A 23,927-nucleotide genomic window follows, 5' to 3' on the forward strand; every position below is an offset into this window, starting at 1 on the left:
CTGATGCTCGGCCGGGCGCCGGGAGACAAGAGCAGCTGGCCCACCTGAGGCAGTGAACAGGCGCTAAAACCCATCAGAAGCTGAACGTTTTTGCAACCCCCGACTTCAAAAATCGGTTACCTCTGGTAAAATGCCCGAAATACCCCTTCTGACAGAAATACAGCTTCTGACAGGAAAGTTGCCGTCATTGCTTTATTGATTTCAAATCTGAGGGGAAAGAATAATTTACCGGTATTTTTACTCCCCCTATGTTGTATGCAGCAGGGAGTCCTGATCTGAGGCAGCAGTTCAGTGTGTCTGTGCAGGCCCTTAGCTTCTGAGATCTGTGCCTCTGGTACTGCAGAGGCTTTCTGGAGATTAACCACCAGTATGGGGGAGGGAGTGTGACGAGAACAAGCAGTTGGTACATTAGGAAAGGTGCTGGGGAAAGAGAAAGGAGCGAGTGCCGCTGGATAACAGAGAGGCATCCCGCTCCCCAGTTAAAAAGCCCCTGCACCCCGCAGGCAGTTAGACCTGCAGTACTTTGGGCTTCTGTTCCCAGGGGTGCAGTCAGCACCTAGCAGAGGTTTTTAAGCAGATCAACTAGTTCCCTCGAACTAAAGATTTCACCGATAGAGGAGGGATCCCATGGGATTAGGCTGTACCTCTGCCTGAAGTTCCCCTTTCAGTCCTGATTTAGCAGAGATGACCAACAGGTCTAGTGTTTCCGAGAAGGATGGGTGGCAAGCAGCCCATGATCAAGATTTGGAGACAGAGGCTCACATTCACAACTGCCATTTCTATCTTCACAATATCTTCACATATCTGCACAATACCAGCCTAGTAAGGGCTGCTCTGCCAGGCACAGAGTGCAGCTGTGGCAGCGTGTGGCTGGCGTCCAGCTGTGCTCCTGGTCAATATAAGGCAGAAAGGCTGTTTCCACTGGGGTATCCCCCTCTCCGCTCCCCAGGAGAGAGCTGGTGAACAGGGGAGGGAAACAGCCCAAACTGTAACAGATGGAGGAATTTTAAGGCTGAGGATTGGCTTCTGGCTTCAGCCCTGTAGCAGGCTCCTGGCCACAATCATCCGCATAACCTCGTTGGTACCTGCAGCAGGACAGATGGTTAAGGGATGGTCCAATTTTTCCCACAATAAAGGCAAAGAGAATTCTTCCCTGATCTGCAGTCTACAGCACAGAAAAGCTCTTCCCACCAGCTGAGGTGGCATTTAGGTGTTGGGCCAAAGCGCCAGCATGTTGCTTGGGAAGGCTTCAGAGTGGTAGATGCTGGTACTTCTTTTTATTTGGGCATTGAGAGGATACGGGCACCAGGCCTCAAGCAGAACTGGATACATACCAACATCTGAGTTTTCTGCTTTACTGTTTAGCACATACACAACACACAGAAAGCCTGTAGACTCACTTAGCATTGGAAAGAGTATATCCCTTATCAGGTACCCTGGCTGTAGGTGAAGGGATTTCAAAGGGGGAAAACTAAAATGGTTAGGAGGCCGAACTGAGATTAGAAAAGGCCAGACACTGTTAGAGACACAATGTCAAAGAGTGAAGGCAGACCAGAATATCTCAGGAAAGGAATTCTTGGGGAGCGGAGTCTGTAGGAGTACTGGGATGAAACTGGACAGAGGCACCGCTAACATGATAACTAGCTATCTCCCCCTGCTGTAAGACTCTTAAAATGCACAGTAACTGCTCCAAAACCAGGGGATTCACACACGTGACATCCAGGGACACCTCATGCTCAGAGCAAAACGGGATTCTGAAACCCAAGAATCAGAGAGTCATGTGGAAAGGCGGGGGCCTCCGGAGGGTCTGTTCTCTCCTGCCTCCACTGCTAAGTCACTGGTAGCAAAAGTGTCTTTTACCTTCCAGGATCTGGTGGACTCTGATGTCTCGCACAAACTGTTGCACAGCATAATCCTTCAGGTAGCCGTAGCCCCCATGCATCTGTAGAGCCTGGTTACAGATCTAAGGAGATAGCATCACTGGTGAAGTGACTTGCGTGGTGTGGAGGACAACTCGGTGACAGAAATTCGGTAAGAACCCAGGAACCTGGCCTCTTTTTTTTTCTGCTCAGCTAATCTCATGTCTTTAACAAAGCGTGGTGTGACAGCAAGGCACTCGCAGTCCCCAGCAGCGCAGCTCTCAGTGCTATCATGTTACCTAAGTGCTCTTTCATGCTAATGGTGCATTTATGTGAACATGATAGCATAGAAATACCCAGAAAATGCTATACTTAACTAAGGCAAATTTTGCTGCATTTCTGTGGTGCTGCTGATGCAAAACCCCAAATGCCAGATCACTACATCTACCAGTCAGGCAGGCAAGGAATCTGTTCAGGGCTCTGGTTTCTCCTGGAAAGCACCAGAAGCCAGGAGGCCTCAAATGACCTTTCTGGCTCAATGAACATGCTTGGATCTGGGTCACCACCATGTCAAACTTCTTTCTGACATCCTGGCCACCAAGAGGGGTCTCCAGGCTTCCAGTTATGCCACCAACTGACACTCGAGTTGCTTACCGCAAAGCATTCATCAGTAGCAAAGAGCTTGGCCATGGAGCACAGCACAGCCGCGTCCTCCCGTCCCTCCTGCAGTGCTCGCGCTGCATTGCGAACCATGAGCCGTGCTGCCACCAGGTGCGTCGCCATCTCCGCCAGCCTGAACTGCAGGTACTGCCAGCAGACAGCAGGAGAGGAAAAATTAGGCCAGCATGTTCGGGGGGGCCTGCACCCTGAACCACATCCCCACTACCTTCAGGCAGGTCTCAGGCCTGACACGCTTTCTTACTCAGGAAAAACATGTTCCTGACTTCTCCGGGGAAGACTCTGTGAAGTGAGCTGCCTGTTCAGCCAGGATCAGAAAGAGCACAGCTCTGAGAGCACAGATCTGATGGAGAGCTTACCTGATTGTTTGCTAGGGGTTCCCCAAACTGTTTGCGGACAGTGAGATGTTCCTGAGCCAGAAGAACAGAGGCATGAGCAGCTCCTAAGGAACAAGATGCTGGTGGGAGAAGCCAAGGACATAAAGTGAACATGAAGCTCATGCAGGCAGGTAACAAGATAATCCTGCCCTCCTCCCTTCGCTCTCAGATGTCTTTCTTACCAATGTTTATCCTGCCTCCATTCAGTCCCTTCATGGCAATGCTGAAGCCCTGCCCTTCAGCTCCCAGCCGGTTGCTGACAGGAACAACACAGTCCTCAAAGATCACAGCCCGAGTTGGCTGGGAATTCCAGCCTACCTGGGAAAAAACAGAGCACCTTCCAGACTGCCTGAGGAGCAGCACGCCCCCAGCTCCCGGCAGAGAACTGCCCAGCCTGCTCTCAATCCCTCAGTCCCACTGCCAAGCTGCCACAAAGCAATTGTGGTCTGTGTGGTTTGGTCTTAGTGTGCTGAGCTGGGAACTGGAATGCACGTGTTTGAGAAGAGGCACAGATCCAATGAACCTTGATGTTCCTGAGACTAAAACCCTTCACTTACTAAAAGGACAGACTTTGGGCAAACTTCACCAAAGCTGGACTTGGCTTGGAAAAAACATGCCAGGCTGGGACTCCGGTCCCATCCAAGAAGAGATCCCTAATGTTTTGCACAGACGAGCTCATCTCTGTCCTGCACTTCCCTCAAGCAAATGGGAAGTAAAACCAAAGCCTTTTACCTTCTTCTCCTTCTTGCCAAAGCTGAGCCCTGGTGTCCCCTTCTCCAGCACCAGGCAGGAGATGCCCTTGGGGCCTGGGCCTCCTGTGCGACACATGACCACGTATACATCGGTGTCACCTCCGCCACTGATGAAGGCCTGCAGAAGGGCATGAGAAGAAGGAAGCGGCTTTCGTGTGCTAACCCTGAGCCTGCAGCAGCAGCTGGGGTACAAAGATGGAAGGGCAAACACCCCACAGCCAGGAGGAATTTAGGGACCAACTGTACTAAGTTCTGGTGAACGCTCTGCAGAGCACATCCTACCTTGGGAGAATACACAGAGGTGAGGAGACAGTAGGAAATGGAAAGGATGGTGAGACCCAGGCCCCCTTGTGCATGCAGTGCCATCCAGCAGCTTTAGGAGGAGCAAAGAGGTACCTTGGAGCCATTCAGGATGTAGCTGTCCCCTTTCCTCTGAGCTGAGGTCAGCAGGGAAGCTGCATCACTCCCACTTCCTGTTCGGGAGGTAAGGAAGCAGCCAGTGAAGCAGCAGGTCCAGAGCCTACAAAATCTCTCGGGGATCGTACCCATCGACGCTTGAGTTTGTACCACAAGCATCTCAGCAATCATCATCTGGCCCTTCCCCACTTCCCAGTGATTGCCCAAATGAACATGAAACTTTTCAGCTCCAGCTCTGCGCAGCATTCATGTCCAGTTAAAACTACATTCGGAGTATGGGAAAGGAGATTTCTTGGTTGAGGATGCTCACCTGGCTCAGTCAGGCAGTAAGAAGCAAATTTTTCCATGCTACAGAGCGATGGGCAGAACCTGCGCCTCTGCTCCTCATTGCCAAAGGTGTCAATCATCCAAACACACATGCTGGAGCAGGAGAGAAGGTGCAGCATTACAGGAAGTGAACACAGCCCTGGGCAGAACATCTAAGAGCATCCCTGGCTAAAGAAAACAAAGCTCCATGGGGTTCAGTCAAAAGCACTGAGGCTTGAAAGCATATTGCTCTGCCTCAAAACAGAATGATATTAGGTGCCACAGAAACCAGAAGGAAGAAGACTGCCTTCCAGTCACCACAGGCTTGCTGCCTTGTGGAATAGCAGGTTCCTATTTAATAGCCTCAGCATTCCCCTCAGCGCTAAGCCCTACCATCTCTTCAGAAAACCTCACCTGGAAGGAGGAGGCATCACCACCGCACCTTCCCGTGCAAAGCGAGCCTGTCACTGAACATGTCTGTACAAGCAAGAAAGGGCCCCGGTATCAGCTGGTGCCTCTGGCTCTGTCACCAAAGCACAAAGGCTTTTTCCAGGCACGTTACTATCTATAGACAGCTTAAGTGAAACAGCAGGGAACAAAATCCAGAACTTAATCCCATCTTGCATGCCACAAAGCTAAAATTACTTCTTGGTGGCATCTCAGTTTTTGTAGCCTGTTTTGTTTACTGCCATCAAGAGATCCTCACAGGGACTTGTCTCCTTGGGGTGCCAACTTTAAGTAATAAGCAGCACCAAGAGAGCTGTCTCCAGCTGGATTTAGAGCCCGCAGAACAACTGTGTTTTTCAGCCAGGCTGACACCATCCACCACTCCGCAGACACTCACTTGTGGATGCTTATATAAGCAGTGGTGCTGGTACATCCTGTGGATAAAGCTTCAAAGATTATGGAGGTATCAAGGCGTGACAATCCAGAGCCACCAACATCTGGTTTCACATAGATCCCACCAAATCCTAGCTGGGCTGCCTTCCGCATTGTTTCCACAGGGAATATTTCCTGTTGGGACAGGCAGAGATATCACAGGTGAATATTCATGATCGCTTCAAGCTCAATATTCAATCTCTTCTGGGACACCTGGGCTACCAAGTCCAGTCCCAGACTCAAGCAGAGTTTAGGTTAACTGGGTGGGTTAAAGAAGATGCAGCTACCTAGACAGAGCCATACCATCTTCAGGGGTAAATCCAGGTGTCAAGATGATTGAATAGCCTGGCTATAGCCTGAAGCTATAGCTTCAGGGTCTTTCTGATGGCTTCCCACCCCAGCTACAGCAGCAGCTTTGGAGAAGATCTCTACAGATGGCATTACAGCACCGAGGCACTGTTGCAGGAACCCCTCTGATGAGACCCAAGGACCATAACATCCTAAGAGAGGAAAAACTGAACAGTACAACCCTTCTGAGGCTGTCATACCTTTTCATCCCACTCAGCCATGTGAGGAGCCATCTCCTTGGCAGCAAAATCAAAGGCAACTTTTTGGAATTCTTTCTGCTCCTCAGTCAGGCCGGCAGATGCTAGGGAAGCAGGAAGAGATCAGAATATGTGTCTGTTGCAGGAAAGCAAGCACCACCACCTCTTCCATACACCAAACAATTTCAAAGCATCCCTTAACTTACATGAACAGTTGAGGGTCTCTGCTGCAGAGACCATTCCTCTGTTCCTTGGGGCCACCACAAACTGCTGACAGGGGGCAGTGGGCTTTGGGAGGGGCTGCCTTAGGGGAAAACAAAGCCAAGGTCCCAGCTACTCAACACTTAACCACGCTGGAGGACCGGGGCAGGGGCAGCACAGCCCATGGCAGCTGTCACTTCATCGCACTGGGTCTGTGCTGCAGAAACACCAGGACACAGTCCTGGGACTTCAAGAAGTGATGCTCTTGAAGCAAGCAAAGAACACAGCAGCCCTTTGGAAACAGCGTCTGAGCCTTTAGTTAGATCCTGCATTTGAAATCTGCTTCCTTTGCGCATAGATCCAACATTGTTTTGTTGGTTCCTCTCCCAAAATTCATCGCGATGCTGCTGCTTCAATCCTAACATTTAAGCATTGAAGCAGTTCATCTGGGAAGTGTTCAGGAATCCCGTAGGAGGAGACCGGCTCAGACACAGCTGTTATCCCGGTCACCAGAGGCACGCTCAGTGATCCGAGTCATCTTCGGGTACCACAGGGTACCCCGGACATACAGAGGGGTACAGGCAGCCTGGCCGCCCTCCCCAGCGAGCTTTTCGCTATTCCTTGACTCACAGCAGAGCCTGACTAACCGTGAAGCTCTTGCGAAGGTACAGGGAAGGGGAAGGAGCTTCTCGCCGCAGGTGGGCACCGTCCCACCCACCAGCCACCGCGGGTGTCCGGAGGGCCGGGCCCCGCGCCGCCCTGCGCACAGCTGGTGACAGGCGACATCCGCCTCCCGGCCAAGACTGGCGACCCTCGCTCACCGACCTGCTTTCAAGCCTCCCCCGAGCCCGCCTCCCTCCCTCCGGCCGCAGGGGGGGACACGCCGGGCAGCCCCCCGGGCAGGTGGGTCCGGGGCTCCCCCCGCCGCGCTCGGCCGCCGCCGCGGAGCCTTACGGTCGATGCAGGCGGCGATCCCCCGGCGCCCCGCCGCCGGGCAGCGCAGCAGCGGCAGCAGCAGCCGGGCCGCCAGGCGGGGGTGTCCCGGCCAGGCCATGGCGGGGCCGGAGCGCAGCGGCTGCCGGTGCGGGGCAGGCTGGGAGCTGTAGTCCTGCCCTCGGTACCTCCCGCCCGCGCGGGGGCTGCGGGGAAGGAGCAGCCTGCAGGCCATGCCTTAGCTTTTGCATAACGGTCACCCACTTCCGAGGGCGGGGGGCGGCGTGTTTCCTCCTCCTGCGCCGAGGCGAGAGCATCCTTCTCCCCAGGACGAGGCGAGGGGGCTGCTGCGGCCAGAGCCGGTGAGGGGGAGCCTGGCGGGGGGGGGTGGGGGAGGGTGGGGGGTGGGAAGAAGCTTGGCACGGAAGGTGGAAAAGTTGATGCCACCCTCTCTGGCAGAAGCAGGCCAGCTCAGAGCCAAAAGCCTCCTAACGGGCTGCTGGCAGAAGGGGGCAGGGGTTGGACCAGCCAACTTGCTCCCTTTCGCAAAGGGACTTTGCACGCGTGATCTCTGCGAGCAACAAGCTGAGCCAGACGCCCCTGGCACAAGGCTGGCCTGAGCTCTGGAGGCAAGCCGTTCTCCTTCTTCCAAAAGCACGGCTCCTTTTGCGTGGGACGGAGGGGCCACACTTTGTCCAAGCACCTTGGGGACTTCCCTCCAACAGCTGCGCCACTGTGGAGAAAAGCAGCCCTCCTGCTGATGTCCATCAGAGCCCTGCTGTGGAGGGCCTGCCTGCCTCCAGCGCACCAAGGGTGTGGTCCTCAACTAGTGCCAGCTTTTGCACTGATAGAGGAAATGGCTGAGCTCAAGGAAGGAGATTTATTTACTTTCCACTTACTGTACAGCTTTTACAGCGCTCAGTCTCAGATATTGCTACTTTTTTCAGCCTGCCCGAATAAGCAGTAATTCTTCCTCTTTCATTCAGCAGGTGCTTCTCAGTGAAGAGAAGGTAATTCAGAGACCAGAGATGCCCTGGCCGAGCAGAAAGAGAGACAAAGGAGCGGTAGCAGGTCTGTGCTGACATCCTAACTAATTTAGCATCTCTCACTTGAGGTTCCGCACTATAGTGAAACTACCGACAGTCATCTTAACCATCTGTCTTTCAAAGCCACCTGTCTTACAGACAGCATTTCCTCTGTACAAATGGGCTGAGCATCCATGTGTGACTGACAAGTCTGCTAGATACACAATAGGGACAACGATGTCTTCTCACCACAAGGTAGCTAAGAAATGTAGTTCATTGCCATTTATGAAGAGCTTTCTGGTCCTGTGCATTAGAGATTGTCATTCAAAGTATACCCAGTGTAGTGGCAGGAAGCTGATGTGGTACTGTCTGCAAAAAAAACCCCAAAAAAACAAACAAAACAAAACCAAAAAAGCAAAACCCTTGCACCTGAGGCACCATGTATGTGGCGTTTAAAGCAAAAGATGAGAAATCGCACTGGGCTTATTGGTGCCACTCATCTGCTTAATCGAATCGACTCCAGCAACTAACCACCTTCTTATCCTTTAATCACTTCTTACTGGGGTTTTTTTGCTGTCTTGAGTGCTGGACAAACAGGGATATGGACCCCCTCTGAACAGGTAGCACAGTGGAGGCTTAATCTATGGTTTCCAGCTAATGTAGTAATTGAAGTAGCTTGCTTTGCTCCCAGATTTTCCTGTTACTCACCAGACTCACCTATATAAACTTGGTTGCCTGCAGCCGATTTCTTGGTGATAAATTAAAAAAAAAAAAATTACACTTCATGGGGGCAGCATGGTCTGTCCCGGCTTTCTGTATGATTAACTATGACAATTAAACTACATTTGCGTACACCACACAAAACCATATATCCTTATTCCAGATGAAAACTAGAAATACCCAGAAACAGTGGTGCATAATGCTTACCCCTATCATCTGGGGTGCACCAAACTGCTGCTGCGATCAAATACCAGTATGTGAAACCAGCTTGGACAACCAAAACGCTTCACCACCAGTCTGTATTGGAAACAAAATGTGTTTTACCTGAATATTCTTTTATTGTTTCTTTTAAGATAAAAAAGAGCCCGATGCTAAAATTGCCAAAACTGAGGAGGAGACTCCAGATAAGGAGGAGGAAGAGAAGTCTACAAAACCTCCAGCTGGGAGTTCCAAGTCAGGATGGAAGAACTGGAAGAAGACAAAAGAATCTGACTCTGGTGGGGAGGAAAGCAAGATAACATATTGTCACTGGCTTCTGAAGTCAGAACCAGAGAGCAGACTTGAGAAGGGAGTGGATGTGAAAGTAAGCACCAACACCCATCCTTACTCAGCAAAGTACAGAAGCAATTTCACTACTATCCAGGGTGTTAGTGCCTGAATGTCGAGTTACAGGATCAGGCAATTCAGATCGTTTGCAGGATTAACACTGTTGTGACTTCTCAAAATCCATTTGCCTTCCTGGAAATAGACGTACCGTTTTTCTCTTCTAGGGTGACAACCCTGAGGTTTGGTACTTGTAATAGAAGAGGAAATTGGGTCCTCAGGATGTGTAGCTGCTGATCACAGGGGCAGCTTTTACACTCTACCTTTAGACTGCTGCAGCATTCCTCCTTTGAGAAGGCTTTTCTTTAGCCCTCGCTGTGGGAACCAGAATAATTGTGTCAAGTTTGTATTATAATTGAAGGAGCTACTAGGAACAAATGTTTAGGCACAACGTAGGCAATGACACAATACCTCCTGAACTTAACCTGTATTTTCATTCCATTTGGCAGTTCAGCATTGATGACTTGAAAGCTCAGCCCAATCAGACAACCTTTTGGGATGGAGTAAGAAACTACCAGGTAAGGAGCACATGTCAAAGGTGAAGTCACTGAAATAGCACTAGAAAAAAGGTGGCTCTCCCCCACAGATTCTTCCCTTTGCCTGAAGGATTTCCTTTTGAGTAACTCTGCCTTTTTTTTACAGGTGCATTTTGTCAGGAGTCAGAACTCCTGCGTAATTGCCTCTAAGTCAGAGATAGATTCAGGCTGGATAATAGTGTCAAATCATTCAGTTTTTCTTTAGCTTAGACCAGCCTTTATTTCCCTTGATGCCTTTTAGCAAGTCCGTACTTACCCAAGGACTATACCTTATTAGCATACAGCTCTCTTTTTTCCTCTGCAGAAGAAATCCACGCATGTTTCCCCTACTATACATGATCCCCTTACTATACATGCTTCTCCCCTATGTATGATCCACTCTGCTGCTTGTTTGCTGACAGCTAACTTAAGTCACCTGCTGTCTCTCAACGAGGGCAGCTGAGCTGTTGAATTCCCACATGCTTTCTAAGCAACAGGATCTTGCTCTTTAGCCTGGTTTTTACTTCATTGCAACACAAAACTTCCATACAACAACTGTAGGAAACCTTATCTGAGTAGCTCTGAAGCAGATATACCTCTCTTGTTGTTAGTTCTTGTCCCTAGCTGCTTATAATAAAACCCTGAGAGCTTGACACAAAGAGCTCAAAGTCTCTCATTTACACCTGACAGGCAAGGAATTTCCTGAGAGCCATGAAACTTGGGCAGCAGGCCTTCTTCTACCACAGTAACTGTAAAGAGCCTGGCATTGTTGGCATTGTCAAGGTGAGTGCCTCTTTCTCAGTCTGTGTTTCGGGCTGGGGGGAAGGCAATAGCCGATGGGTTATCGAACAGCTTGTTAGCCCTGCTTCTGTCTCAGCACCAAAGGAGTCCAAAAGTTGTCTGATCAGAGCAGTGAATGAGCCTAGGGCATCCAGGCTCAACAGTATGTCACAGCAGGGCTGACCCGGGCATCTTTCATGAGAGAAATGGAACTAAACTGCTGTTTTCCTGCTGACATTTCAGAGCACTTCCAGCCAAGTCAAGAGTTGCTCCACACTCCAATTACAGTCTGATGCACTAAATTCTAGTCAGCTGAGCTTGCAAGGCAGCCATGTAAAACCTAGGGCACAGAAAAGCTTTTTCTTTAAGAGGAGAACTCATCACAAAAGACTTATCATCATCTGCTCAGTTTTCCTTTGTTGCCTCTGCTTTTTCCCCATTGCTTTCTGAAGAGGTGATGGTGCTTCATGGACAGCCATACTGCTCTGCAGTGCTTTCACCCAAGAAATGTAAAGAAAGGAAATTATCTCTCACCATTAGAATGGCATTCAGGGAAAACAAGGCTAGTTTTTGCACGAGGATTGTTCCTTATGTCTAGTCACAGCTTGCTCAAGGGCATTTCGTACCCTTTGCTGACAATAGTTTTTAACTGATGGGAACTTGTCTCACATTCTTCTCCCCTTCTGCTTCAGATCGTAAAGGAGGCATACCCTGATCACACACAGTTTGATCAGAAGGATCCTCATTATGATTCCTCCAGCAGAAAAGAGAACCCCAAATGGTCCATGGTAATGTAGTAAACTAAATACAGCTGTTTCAAGGTGTGTGTGCCAGCTGAATGAAGGTAGAAGCCTCTCTGCATCGTATTGCATATCTTCTCAAGCTTCTGTCCTGCCCTAGCTACCTTTTTCTCTCTCTTGAGAAAATCCAGTCCTATTGTTTTCTCTACCTTTCCCCCCCCATCTCATCCAGGAGGCTACCAAAATATATCTCCCTAAATTTTCAGACCTTACTTGGATGCAGAGCTGACCTCCATACATGGCAGAATTGTGGGTTAGGAAAGAGAACAAACATCTTTAAGTCCCACGCTCAGTCTACAGCAAAGCAAGCTGTAGTTTTGAGGCACACTAAATTATAGGGAAGTGACTGTTCACAGGTTGGCTGCATCCCACATTTTAATTTTTTATTGTCTGTGACAACATGAATGTATGTTGCTGGTGCACAGCACTAAGATTCATGTAAACAAATCACCTGCCAGAAGTATCTGAAAGTTCTTGTAGCCTTCAGCAAGGAAAAGCTTCCATATCATTATAGGTAGTAGCCATCAGCCATTTGCTTCGGTTTGATATCTCTGTCCCCCCAAAGATCTTATGTCACACCCGGAGGCTATATCCTTCTCCAAACATGCTCCTTTGCTGTCCATCGCTTCCCAGGTGGATGTCCAGTTTGTGCGGATGACAAAACGTTTCATCCCCCTTTCTGAAATCAAGGCTCACCACCTGGCACATAAAGCAGACGGAGGCCCCCTAAAGAACATGATGCTTTTCACAAGACAACGTCTTTCCATCCAACCACTGACAAAAGGTAAGAACCTTCTTTGGACTTTTGGTGCCGTTCCCTCCCAGAGGCAGCCCTCACTCAGACAACTTGTAAGTTCCACTTACGGCTTTTTCTTCCTTACCTTTTCAACGCAGAGGAATTTGATTTTGTCTTGAGCCTGGAAGAGGAAAAGCCACATTAAGAAACTGACAGCAGCACAGCTTCTACCCAGCCCGCCGATGCCTCCTCCTAAACCAGCATCATTCTCAAGTTACTTGCTCAATCACAGCAACAAGAACATGCCCGCACACGATTTGCAGCTACATGTCCCTTATTCTGACACACTGTTATTTTTGCTTATTTTTAAATAAAGCCTTTTAGAATCAATTGCAGCTCCTCAATTTTTAATAGTGGAAAAATCTGCGATCTCTCTCGAAGGACAAAAGAGGTACATCCTCCTTGAAGATGTTTACTACAGGATCCAGTGCAGTTCCATGTACTGCAGAGGGACATTTTTCCGCAGAGAGGTATAACTAAGCTTCTGTCTAGAAGAAAATTTACATGTATGTACACATTCAACGTGATTGCTGCAAAGCAGATCACAGGCACAAAACTTCTCATGTTATTTTAGTACTGACATCAGCAAAAAAGAAGAAAATAAAGCTCGCTTACTAATTTTTAAGCTGCATGGGTCCTCCACCAGCACAGCTTCTAAGCAGTGACACAGCTTAAAGAAAGCCAAGAATTTATGAAGAGCATAAAGGGCAAACTCCTCAAGTATGTTTGGAGGGCTGCACAGTATGGCACTACAGAAAAATGCCTTAATACTGTAAAAAAAACCCAAAACCAACACAAACCAGACCCGGGCCAGGCAATATAAACCATATCAGACAAACTCATGCACAGCATTTGACAGCCAGGGCTGGCTCTTTTTAATTGAAGAGACAAAAACCCCAAGTTTTAAAATACAGCCATTGAAAAGACGACGAATTAAGAAACATGTAAACACAGCAGAGGCTTAATTACAAGTTGCACTGCTTGGTACTTGCGCACTCCCCCCTGCCTGACTCTGCCTGGGAGAGAGGGAATGACCCAAGTACTGAACAGAACCACCCAGCTCAGGGGGACTGCTCTGCCCCTTCCCATGCTAATGAAACGCTCTGCTATAGTACCTTGTCCCGGAGTGACCTTAAGCTTCAACTTCTCTCTAAAGATGCTCAGCATATCTGCTCCACCCCAGAAAAACAGAGGGCATAGTAGGTAATGGGTTGAATGGTCCATTTAGATTAAGTAAAAATGGGGATTGTTTCTAAATTCTGGACACGGGAGAGGGGCACAGAGAAGGAAAAAAACCAACAAAAACCAAACCCCCAACCCAACATATAGGCTCATGCGCCTTTTCCAAGTAAACCCTCCAGAAGTGATGAACAGATGCTCAATAGAAATCTCCTTACAGTGCATTGTCTTGTCAGACAATTGTCTTACATCCAGTACTGATGCTGTTTGGCCAGTAAACAAAGCACTCCTGGAATGCACAGACACCATCCACAGCATTTCTTTAATACCACATGGCCTACAAACAAGAGGAACAGGCAAGGAAAAAAAAATGTAGGTGGTATGGGAGTTGAGGGAAAGCTGGAGGGTGGTTAGGGTGCTGCTGTGCTCAGCTCAGCCATGGAAAGCTAAGTCTGCTATCCCCAGAGGCTCCCAACTGGAGCTTCGCTTTGTCGCCAAGAGATTGTGTATTGCCACAGCACAGGTGGTGCCCCCTACACAGAGCGGGGAGTAGAGCGAGTGTCAGGAGTAAAACATCCAGATTCCTTAGCCATGTGAGACCTGTGGCAGGTTACCACCCCCTGCCCTGGCATAACAAGGTAGTTGTCTAAAGTAAGCTTTTGCTTCAGTCTTAGGAAGACATGGCTCCAGCCCATGGCACAGACTTCTCATGTAAAGAAAAGCAAGCCACGTCTTCACTATTACAGAGCAGAAACATGGTGTGACACAAGCATTCAGCAGAGATGAGATCATTAGTGTCCTCTACACAGAGCAAGACTGTCCAGCTCTACTAAAAACCACAACCTTACACGTGGTGAGTAAAAGATAACTTACTTTGGCAAGCAGAAACACACATTTATCACTGAAATACAGTAGCTGTCTTATTACATAAAAAGCTCCCCTTCCCACCCAGGCCCCACTCCCTCCACCAGCACTGTTCCACTAAACAAAGCAGAAGATACTTCCATTTCCCAGCTGCAAGACAACCGTTCTACATTCAGCTGCAGAACAGAGGCAGAGGACATTCATTCCAGAGTCAAAAGGAAGCTGGACAAAACCCTAGCGAGCCACAAACTCCCAGAGAAATGCAGACAAATCTCACTTGATAAGAGCTCATACCCCAGCATTTAGTGCAGGCTTCTCTCTCCGTCTGGTCGGAGGTCTAACCGCCTGCTTCCTTGAAGGGCATCTAAACAGGATGGATATTCTCCAGACTCTGCCAATCAAGTCTACAAAGCCACGACTAATTTTTAATGGAGGAGCGACTCCCTTCTGGGAGCGTTCTCATGATTCTACTTAGCTGTAGACTAAAAGAAGCTTATTTTAGAAAATAAAAAACTTGTACTTGGGTTCTCAGTTCATGTCATACCCTCAGACCTCACTGGTGACTTCAGCTCAGGCCTCAAGAATGCATCTCTGGAATCAGAGCGCTCTACCATCCTTCCAGTTGCTGCCTGGCTTCATCTAGCAGCATACACAGGCCATGAGCTTCTTAAAACAATTGCATCCACTTTCTGTCCTTACTAATAACCCTCATCCCACAGGTGTGAGGGAACAAATACAAAACAATACACACGTTTCTATACCGCTGTCTGTCCCTAATACAAAGCCTGCTCTGTCACAAGGACACAGACACGAGCAGGGCAGTGTGTGCAGCATAAGCCCACTCCCAAGAGAGCCCCCATTTATTTCTCACCTTCCAAAACTATCCTCTAGACCTCTCAAGGCTGCTCTGCTCCTGCTCTGCAGCAGCAACTGGGATCTCCATGAGTGCAGCAACCAGAAAGACTGAATCTCAGGGGCACTCAGGCAGCTGCCAGGCCAAGACCAGGAAGGCACTGCTCTTGGCCAGCTGCCTTCCTGCCCACCCAGCAGCGCTGGGACCTTCACCGCTCTGCCCAACCTGTGCCACCTACTACTGCATTTGCGTGCCTCACTCCCTCCTACCAGCCACAGCTCTCCCTTGATGCAACAACACAGTCAGGAGCTCCACAGCAAGGACACAACAGCACGCCTGCTGCCCGTGCTCTGCGCGGCTGTGTGGCAGTCCCAGGGCTGAGTCAACCACGTTACAGAACTGTTTGTGACCAGGAATCCAATGCCAGCATGAAGAGGAAGGGGAGGCAGCGAGGGGATAACACTAAGCAATTTAAAGTAGGCCACACCTCAGCCTGACTCCCTCTATCTTCCAGCTAATCACTGTGTCATTTTCCCTTGTGAAGATTTCAGAAAGGCAAGAAAAATATCCATCCTACACAGCCCCAAAGCAACCTCCACACCGCTCGGAAGCAGCAGCAGATTTGGCCTTCACTTGCTCTCTCCCTCCCCGCTGCCACACCAAAAGGGTCTCGGGGCAAAGAGGAGATCAGGCAGCTCCGCAGCCTCCGGACACATGCCTCAAAGCAGCCAACCCCAGAGGAATGTAGTTGATTGGGAAGCACTGAGGTACCTTCAGCTTCGCACCACCAGTGCTCCAGCTTGCCTTGCCCTCCCCTCCCCTTCCCACCCTAGGAGTCCTTTGAAGAAAGGAATTAAGTCAAAAACGGTTATTTATTTCCATGAAGTCTCTGAAGTGTTTTTTCTTCCTCCCTGCTGCTGTCCCCAGTGGCTCCACAGCAGCCTTCCTCTGCGCGGCCTCTCACTGCCGGCCGTTGTTCTCTGCAGGCTGGCTGGGGGTCTTGGCCTCGGTGTGCGAGGATGTCCCCTCAAACCGCTGGGACGCGATGGCTGCTTGGTGGGACATGCTCTTCCTCACTATGTCTCCTTTCCGCCAAAGCACGACCTCCTGCAGTAACACAGCCGGAGGCCTCGTCAGGGCTTGTGAGACCTTCTCCTCGCCCCACCCAGACCCAGAAGCTGAACCACGCTGCCCGGCGAGCAGCTCGCACCCAGCAAGAGCTCGGCCTATGCTGCCACATTCCACCCATGGCCGTGTGCGTGAGGCCGCTCGCAGCAGCACGTGGAGGCCTCGCAATGCAGCCATCCCGAAAATTTGGGTAGAGCGCTCCTCCCCAGGATCTGGGCGCACAGAAGGACCCACTGGCCATCTAGGGCAGCTCTGTCCTATTGCCCTCAGCTACCAGATTCGAATTGATAAGGTGAAGCACAGAAGCTTCACCACAGGGCAACAGAGTGGAAAAGAAGTCCAAAGTAGGCACCTTCTGCGTGCATCCCCACCACCACACGCATCTGACCTGTGTGGACCGTTCCCTCTAGACCATCTCTGCCCACTCTAATTTGCCTAGTCTTTGCAGACACTGTCAAGGACATGATTTTTCCCCCACAGGAATCCCAAATTCTCAGAAGCTCCTTAGGACATAGTATCCCAAGCAACAGTCTACAGGTCTGAGAACCAACAGCTCCGTTTCTCACCTGCTGCTTAAAGTAGCGTCTCTCTTCCTCGTCAATCAGCACCAGATTGAGGTAATAACGCACCGAGAACTTCTTATTGATGTCCCTCATCGTTGGAGTCAGCTCGTAGCCAGCCAGAAAGAGTCTGATGGGAATGGACTCCCCTGCAAAGTGCACAGAACCATCAGCACAGACAGAATGCACAGATAACAACTAGCAGAGCACCAGCAAAACAGAATCTCACTAGGCCACAAACTTTGTGACCATTTCCACAAGTGGAGTAAGATGAGCTCCACTTCCTCCAGCTCCCTTCCAAACCAGCATGCATGGTCCATAGCCAGATCCTGCCCTTGCTGACAGCAGTTCCATCTCCACTTTAACAGCATAAAGACTCAATTTGTGACCTGCATCTAGACAACACTGCCAGAAAAAATGAGTAAGGAGACACTCTCTCTGGCAGGTGACTCTGCTGGGCAATGGAACTGGAAAACAAGTGGCACAGGAGATTGGCACAGAGCTAAAACACCATCTTTCTGGCTCCAAGTTGCAGCAATACCAGCTGGTGACCACACCAACAGTGAATTTACATCTATTCCTGGTTTGCCACTGCATCAAAAGAATTAAGTCACTGCAACTCATTATGCCTCAATTCCCCCTCAGCATACCACAGAAGGAAGGGGATCATATTTAATCACCTACGTAAGCTGCCGTGAGTCCACCAGTGCAACAGGACACATGTTACTACTGAGCACATGGATTCAGCTGAAGATACTGCAGGACTCTTATTCCCACCCCAAAAGACTTCAGAAGAGGGATGCTGCAAGGTTCATCAGCCTTCTCACCTCTCACAGGTGCCCCATCCATGATCTCGTATTTAGCTATTGTGTCATTCTCATGATACACGTTGGGGCCGGTCCCTGTTGTTTCTCTCTTGATGATATCTATCTCCATGTGTTTGATCTTGATTCGCACCAGCAGGAAGTAGATCTTTCCAACAATCACATCTTTTAAGTGATACCTAGCACATGAAGGAAGAAAGCACCACAATCAAACACTGTGTAGCAGACCAGGACTCAGACCTGGAGCGCAGGAACTTGCTTGTCAGGCACTTTGCTCTTATCTGCGGCCCCAGCTGTAAATTTCAGATGGCCTATCAACCAGCTCCATGAGGCTGCTGTAAACAGCGCTTCACCTTTCATCCTCTGGTCTTTTGGAAATCACCAAGAACGTTTAGCATGATCTGATAAATTAAAAACAGAATTTCAGGCTGAATATCTACAGGAAACCCCTGCGACAGCAATGCCTCCCAAACCAATTTTTTAGGTCAATTAAAACTAACCCAAATGTTACACTGAAGGGAGATTTGCTAGCATCAGCTGGGAGAGATGCATTAAAAGTAGTTTAAAAGAGCTGTTTCCAACTTCTGTGTCTGAATTAAGGTCCCACTTCAGCTGTATTATCTGGTAAAGAGCAGATGTTGTACTTTGAAGACACTTGGAAATACTGATCTTGCTGAGGATACAGGGAATGCGAAGTTACTGCAACAGCCTTGCACTGTGCTCCAAGCTCAGCAAGCCACAGCCACCGCTTCTCACTCCTTGGTCCAGAAAGCACATCTATGGGGCAAGGAGTGGAACCCACACATCCTTAACCAGCATCTGAACTGCCTGCCAGCCTCGCTGGAGTGCAGGAACAAAGAATCCCTTTAAGGATCACATGCAAGACACATGCCTTGGGCATCCAGACCAAACTGTTCCCTGTAGCACATGGTTCCCCACAGCCACTGGCTGCTCTTGAGACACTTACTTGGACTTGTTATACTCAAACTCAATGTGCAGGCAATCCTCAATCCCCACCTCCATCTTAATAGAGGAGTTGAGCTCTGGGTAGGTGCTCAGGGTGTGCACAACTATGTCCATCTCCTTCACCACATCGTTCAGTCTGCGGCTGACAGTCGCTCGGAGGAAATACCTGCAAGGAGAGTCCCCCTCCTCTTAGGGCTGTACGAGCAGCAAGAGAGACGAAGCAGGGAGGGACACGGGGCTGAGCAGATTGCACTGGACTATCCAAGCAGTCTTATTGGTGCCCTGGCTTCTGGAACAACCAGAGCCTCATGTTGGAAAAGACAGAAGGGAATTTTCAAATGGAAAAGCAGGCTCTTAGCTCTTCACTAAGCTTTCATGCATTTGTGAGCCTGAGTTGCCCAAGCACCATTTGGGGATCTGAATAACACCTTGCACACGTTAAAACCACTGCCCTCTTGCAAGAGATTAGATCACATCAGTCCCCACAGACACACCTCTCTCGGCAGATCTCAGAATTTTCCAACCTCCCTTAGAAGCCAGTGACTAGATTTCAAGTCAACTGGAGTGCCTAGATGTGAAATACAGTTTGCAACACATGAACAAGATTTAAGCTAGGCATCTGCTTGCATATAGAGCACAATTAAAAGTTGGCAAGGCTCATTACAAGACAGCGAAAATGTTCCCATTGGAGACTAAACTAAAGCATTCCTTCTGGGATTTGGATCACCAAATAAATTAGGAAGTATTTGGCTGATTCAGAGGGGGCTGATTTCTCCTGTCAGTTAAATGGGGCAACACAAGTTCCCTGAAGCCTGATGCATGCTTATAAAAGCAGAGCCTTTTATATCTCAGTCCACCAAAATTCATTTTGAGTGTCATCATCAACATGCAAGGATGTCTGGGAAGAGATGCTGCCCTCCAGTATCATCACAGTAAATATCATTACTTGCACACTGCACAGAACCAAGAACAGGGGTCAGCAAGGGGAGAAGACTCACCGTAACTTCACATTCTGCCCCGTGTAGGACTCGTAAGGTTTTTCCACATGGGTGAATTCGAAGTCAAATGTCTGCGATTGAGTGAATTCACCAGGACGGGCCAGGTCTTTCACCAGAGACACGAACTCATGGTGGTTTCCTCGGTCATAGTAGAGTTCTAGGAAGATATAAGTCCAGGTTAAGCAGCAGTGCTTAATCCCACATGACACCATGAGGAAAAGCAAGAGATTCCACAGCTACAAGCAACCATCTTGTCCGGATCTCTACTTCCTTCACCACCATTCAGAGAACCTACCAGGGGAGCCTGTGGCTGCAACGTACTGCACTTGTTCACTGCTCTCCGGCGGAGGCAGGTGCCAGCCAGAACTCTCCTCCCTGAAACAGGAAGGAAAAGGCCAGCACAGCCTCACATACTACAACGAATCAGGAACTCGCTTTGCCTTAAGAGTGACATGGGTCACCTATTATCAATATTCATTATCTTCAGACTGTTTGAGAAGAGGAGCCGGCAGCTCACGCAATCCCTTCCAGCGATTCTCTACACAATATTGCAGGCCAAAGGCATTGCTACGGTAAAGAGAGGAAAAAACACGGCTGCTTCTCTGGAACAGCAAACAGTGACGGAGCAAAAAAACAAGAGCTGAGGTTTCCAACTGTTCCTGCTTATCCTTTGACAACAAAGACTTTGAGTGGTCTTGATTCACACTGGGTACTGCGTAACCGTGGAGATCCTCACCGATTCTGCACAAAGCCAGTGTTCGGCACACAACTACCAAGCGTGTGGGGAGGCAGCAAAGGCAACTGCTCCACCATCCCCTGGATAACATGTCAACGGCCTTGTGAACACCGACGAGGGAAGAGCATTCACCTTTGGAAGCACTGCTCAACTAGCTCAAGTAACCAACACAGTCACATTGCTTCAGTTTTCCCCACAACCTTCTTGCGTCAGCAGGAAGCTACTACAGGTTTCCTCATTTAATGGAAGTAATCCTCTCTACACTCCCACAAAGTTTTCTCCCGTAAGTCGAAGCAACAGGAACTTAAACCTCTGCCATTTGCATTAACAGCTCTGTATCACACACAACCATCAATGAAATCTGCCCTTCCCAACCCTGCGTGTGAGCGGTGTGACTACAAGACACCTACACAGTCCTTCTTAAAAGGTAAGCCTTAGCCAATCTGATACGGTTAGATGAAGAAACAAAAACCTAAGTCATCAGACAATCGTATACACACACACAAGTTCGCTGTCAGCACTAAACTGTGCAGAGGAGGATCCTGAGAAGTATTAGTAGCGTTCAGGAACTGCAGCCAGCCTTGCTTCTCCACTCCTTGAGACGCAAGATGAGATTTCAGCTTTTAAGTGATGTCTGTTTCTTATACCCCTTTCCTCACCTTATCTCTGTAATGGAAATATTGGCACTGGAACACCTCTCACACAAAACAGCGAGTGCCATCAAGCCCTTTAGGCTGGGCAGGCAGGTGACATAAATAAACCAACTCTGCATTGAATACGTGTCCATTGAGAGGAAAGTGCTTGTTGATGTGACAGGGAGAAGCCACGTGCCACATAAAAAGAGGGATATATCATCTTGCCACACAATGCAGAAGGCAACAATCAAAATTAAAGCAAGGGGACGCCAATGTCAGCAAACTTTTAAGTTCTCTGCTGTCTCGGAAGGGCACAGATTGGCACTCTGCAGCCTTAAGAAGAGGCAGGATTGACATTTCCCACACTTCAGAAGACATTAGCATATCAAACAGGTATAAATGGTAATTTCAGGTTTCCAGAGCTATAAGGTTTCCAGATTAAGAAAATAACCTGCCAACATCTTGGTGGCATGCTCTGGACACAGTAACCACAGGCGAAACGAAATCTTAAACTGGTTCTAGAAATGCTCACCGGAGACCACGCAGGACACAGCGTTCACAGCCTGGACCCTGGTACCCGGTCTGCAACATCCCTCTTCCCTGCAACACATCACTCCGTTACATCTCAGTCTCCCTTGCCCGTAAAATTGTCACGTGTAGTTACCAGCCTCATAGCAGCAAGAAGTCAGACGGTAAGGCAAGCTGTTTTGAGATGGAAAGCATTAAGGAAGCGCCATCAGCGGTACAAACTTTAGCAGCGTTTTATATTAAAGGGGCCTAATGGGCAAAAAGAAAGGACTAACGTGCAGCCACAGCAGGTCCTAATACACCGTGCTTGGGCAATAATCTGAATTCAAAGCAGTTATTGTAAATACACATGGCTCAAGTCTTCCAAAACGGGGGACGAGAAGCACAGAGGAGACAGAGCGGAGCCGGAAGCAAAGTTCATGCTTAATTTCCACTGACAATCATAATCAAATAGGAGGTCGTAAGGTAGCTCCTGACAAACGGGCTTACCTACACTCCATCGTATACAGGCTCACGCTGCCTGTGCTCCCCTTCCCTTCCAAAAAGCAGCATCATGTACGAGCAAGGCCAGCAAAAACACTGAACGGCAGCATCGGGGTTGGGTGGAAAAACCTCTAGTTCACTTTGGTACACCGCACGATTTGCAATGCAAAGGCTGCAGGCCCACAACTCATGCAATGATTTGGAGTGTTAAACCCGAGTACGGCGAGCCACCGACGTGAGGCACCGCACACCCCGAGCACAGCGGCATCACTGGGAATGTCTTGAACTTATTTCGCCTTGCTAGACTTGTGCATGTCCATGAAATACGGCCATCTCCATTCCGATGGAAGAGTGGGTGTGGCAGCTACCTTTCTTCTAAGAAAGCAGGAAATCTTAAATCTGAATGGGTTATGCACAGACAACCACAAGTTTTGAACAACTTGAAGCCACCGGACTAACTGTGCAGGGACGCGTGGGCAGTCACAAGAGAGTAAAAGATGGAACCAGCCAAGCTGAGCCCGTGGGCCTCAAGAAAGCTGATCTTCTGGGGTGGAATGTGTTGTGGGGTATGGGCTGGGGGGGTGCAACCGGTGACCTGAGACATATGGGTGAAACCCACCCAATTCACCATCCTCAGCAGAACCGCAGTGCTAGCTAAATCGATAGGCACACAACAAACGCAAACAGAAGATGCAGCCTGGAGACCACCACCCGACAGCTGGTGTTACTGGGGTGTCTGCGCTCAGACCTGCGCCTGCGGGATGGAAACCCAGTTCCACCCTGCCCCCGGGCGCGTGCGGTTCGGAGCCGAAACCGGTGACCGAGCAGGAGCGAGAAAATAGGACGAGAGAACAATGACCTGGAAAAACACTGGAGCTCCCTCCCTTCCGCTCCAGCCGCCAGGATGAGCTGGGCCCAGCCGGGCCGGCGGGTGGAACCGCTCGGGGCAGCCGTGGAGCACAAGCTGCCGGGGACCCGCGTACCCGCGCGCATTCCCAGGCCCCGGTGCACCGCGCTAACGCGCCTACGGGCCCGCAGCGCGCAGGCAGGCGCCGGCCCCGGCTCGCCGGGAGGCCCCGGGGCCGGGGCGGGGGTCCGGGCCCCGCAGGCCACCTCCGGGGCCGGGCCGCCCCAGCCCCGCGCCCCGCCCCGCTCACCGATCTGCCCGATGAACTCCACTTTGATGCCCTGGTGCTCCAGCCGCTTGTTGAGGTGCTTGAGGGTGAGCACCACCCGCCCCGACACGGTCTCCCCGTCGTAGAAGAGGAAGTACTTCTCCTTCTTGCCCTCCTCCGTCTTGTGCTCCACCCGCCGCCGGCTCTCGGCGTCGCTCAGCACCAGCTCCAGCTCCGCACTCTGCCCGAACCCGAAGAAGCTCATGGCCCCGGGGCGGCGGCGGCGGCCCGCCCGCCCTCGGCCCCCGCGGAGCCGGGGAGGGGGCTACCGCGGCCAGCGGCACGGCGCCCGGCGGCGGGGCGGGGGGCCCGCAATGCGGCAGGGAGGGCGGGCTGGGCGGCGGGACCCTGCGGCCCCGGTGCCTGCCCGGCTGCCGCTGGAAGGAGACCGGGCCGGGCCCCGCAGCCCCCCCCCCGCCGCCTGGCCACGCACGATCGCCGCCCGCCGCCTCCCGGCGCGCCCCGCCACCGCCGTCCCGGGCCGTGCACCGCGCATGCGCCACCCGGCCGGCCCGGGCCGCGCCACTCCCTACGTCCCGCCCCGCGCCCCGCCCCATTTCCGGGCGGCCGCTTCCGGTCGGGAGGCGCACGGGGATTGGTCCTTTCGAAGGGCCGGCGGGCGGCATGGCGGCGGGCGGGCGGCGGGGCCAGCGCTCGGGGGAGCTACCGCCGGCGGAGCGACCGGCCGCGCTGCCGACCGCCCTGGCGCGGTGGCAGCTGCGGGACGTGAGCCCAGGTGCGGCGTGGTGGGGCGAGGGGTGGGTAGCGCGGCGCACCGGCCCGCGGAGGGGGCGGCGGCCCGGTGGTCTCGC

The 23,927-nt window shown here is 50.7% G+C and overlaps 4 protein-coding genes across 13 annotated transcripts in view; 2 read left to right on the forward strand and 2 right to left on the reverse strand.

Annotated features, from left to right (window-relative positions):
• Positions 1 to 178: 178 nt before the first annotated feature.
• Positions 179 to 7,182, reverse strand: ACAD8 (acyl-CoA dehydrogenase family member 8). The gene is made up of 11 exons (XM_055695876.1): positions 6,969 to 7,182; positions 5,817 to 5,917; positions 5,234 to 5,403; positions 4,394 to 4,503; positions 4,063 to 4,139; positions 3,647 to 3,784; positions 3,097 to 3,232; positions 2,897 to 2,994; positions 2,514 to 2,666; positions 1,861 to 1,963; positions 179 to 1,085 (listed from the first exon to the last, which is right to left on the reverse strand). Exons 1-11 carry the CDS (start codon positions 7,180 to 7,182, stop codon positions 1,033 to 1,035), a joined length of 1,353 nt encoding a protein of 450 aa, XP_055551851.1. The 3' UTR covers positions 179 to 1,032.
• On the forward strand, positions 6,768 to 12,516 carry THYN1 (thymocyte nuclear protein 1). 5 transcript variants are annotated; one of them, XM_055695881.1, is made up of 8 exons: positions 6,768 to 6,917; positions 7,937 to 8,018; positions 9,046 to 9,275; positions 9,745 to 9,813; positions 10,501 to 10,593; positions 11,283 to 11,378; positions 12,024 to 12,174; positions 12,285 to 12,516. In XM_055695881.1, the coding sequence occupies exons 2-8, from the start codon at positions 7,976 to 7,978 to the stop codon at positions 12,329 to 12,331; spliced, it is 729 nt and encodes a 242-aa protein (XP_055551856.1). In that variant the 5' UTR covers positions 6,768 to 6,917; positions 7,937 to 7,975; the 3' UTR covers positions 12,332 to 12,516. The 5 variants fall into 5 exon arrangements, with proteins under 5 accessions (XP_055551856.1, XP_055551857.1, XP_055551855.1 ...); XM_055695882.1 differs by having other exon boundaries at positions 6,775 to 6,917; positions 7,934 to 8,018; XM_055695880.1 differs by lacking the exon at positions 6,768 to 6,917 and adding an exon at positions 7,167 to 7,305.
• A 512-nt stretch (positions 12,517 to 13,028) lies between these two features.
• Positions 13,029 to 23,741, reverse strand: VPS26B (VPS26 retromer complex component B). 5 transcript variants are annotated; one of them, XM_055695874.1, is made up of 8 exons: positions 23,098 to 23,234; positions 22,132 to 22,315; positions 21,462 to 21,529; positions 19,559 to 19,715; positions 18,562 to 18,726; positions 17,598 to 17,773; positions 16,777 to 16,919; positions 13,029 to 16,189 (listed from the first exon to the last, which is right to left on the reverse strand). In XM_055695874.1, the coding sequence occupies exons 2-8, from the start codon at positions 22,206 to 22,208 to the stop codon at positions 16,043 to 16,045; spliced, it is 933 nt and encodes a 310-aa protein (XP_055551849.1). In that variant the 5' UTR covers positions 22,209 to 22,315; positions 23,098 to 23,234; the 3' UTR covers positions 13,029 to 16,042. The 5 variants fall into 5 exon arrangements, with proteins under 5 accessions (XP_055551849.1, XP_055551847.1, XP_014136232.1 ...); XM_055695872.1 differs by lacking the exon at positions 22,132 to 22,315 and having other exon boundaries at positions 23,098 to 23,741; XM_014280757.3 differs by lacking the exon at positions 23,098 to 23,234 and having other exon boundaries at positions 21,947 to 22,252.
• Positions 23,722 to 23,927, forward strand: part of NCAPD3 (non-SMC condensin II complex subunit D3) — a 29,068-nt gene continuing 28,862 nt past the window's right edge. For both annotated transcript variants that reach the window (XM_055695870.1, XM_055695871.1), the window contains exon 1: positions 23,722 to 23,851. In XM_055695870.1, the coding sequence (XP_055551845.1) occupies positions 23,740 to 23,851 (112 nt within the window). In that variant the 5' untranslated portion in view covers positions 23,722 to 23,739. The remainder of the gene's footprint in view (positions 23,852 to 23,927) is intronic.

This window comes from Falco cherrug, chromosome 17 (assembly GCF_023634085.1).
Source record: "Falco cherrug isolate bFalChe1 chromosome 17, bFalChe1.pri, whole genome shotgun sequence".
In the NCBI taxonomy this organism is placed as follows: Eukaryota; Metazoa; Chordata; class Aves; order Falconiformes; family Falconidae; genus Falco; species Falco cherrug.

What these genes read in the sequence shown, in the direction of transcription:
- VPS26B (XM_055695872.1), bottom strand. Translation starts at nt 23,741, where the DNA reads ATGCCGCCCGCCGGCCCTTCGAAAGGACCAATCCCCGTGCGCCTCCCG. An exon ending in GGAGTTCATCGGGCAGATCG is followed by an intron (nt 21,530 to 23,097) that starts GTGAGCGGGGCG and finishes GATGTGTTGCAG; the next exon opens with GGAAGAGGGATGTTGCAGAC. An exon ending in GGATGGGGCACCTGTGAGAG is followed by an intron (nt 16,920 to 17,597) that starts GTGAGAAGGCTG and finishes TGCACTTTGCAG; the next exon opens with GGGAGTCCATTCCCATCAGA.
- THYN1 (XM_055695881.1), top strand. Translation starts at nt 7,976, where the DNA reads ATGCCCTGGCCGAGCAGAAAGAGAGACAAAGGAGCGGTAGCAG. An exon ending in AGAAGGGAGTGGATGTGAAA is followed by an intron (nt 9,276 to 9,744) that starts GTAAGCACCAAC and finishes TCCATTTGGCAG; the next exon opens with TTCAGCATTGATGACTTGAA. An exon ending in AGAACCCCAAATGGTCCATG is followed by an intron (nt 11,379 to 12,023) that starts GTAATGTAGTAA and finishes ATCGCTTCCCAG; the next exon opens with GTGGATGTCCAGTTTGTGCG.
- ACAD8 (XM_055695876.1), bottom strand. Translation starts at nt 7,182, where the DNA reads ATGGCCTGCAGGCTGCTCCTTCCCCGCAGCCCCCGCGCGGGCGGGAGG. An exon ending in GATCGCCGCCTGCATCGACC is followed by an intron (nt 5,918 to 6,968) that starts GTAAGGCTCCGC and finishes CTGCTTCCCTAG; the next exon opens with CATCTGCCGGCCTGACTGAG. An exon ending in AGTCCACCAGATCCTGGAAG is followed by an intron (nt 1,086 to 1,860) that starts GTAAAAGACACT and finishes GTCCTGCTGCAG; the next exon opens with GTACCAACGAGGTTATGCGG.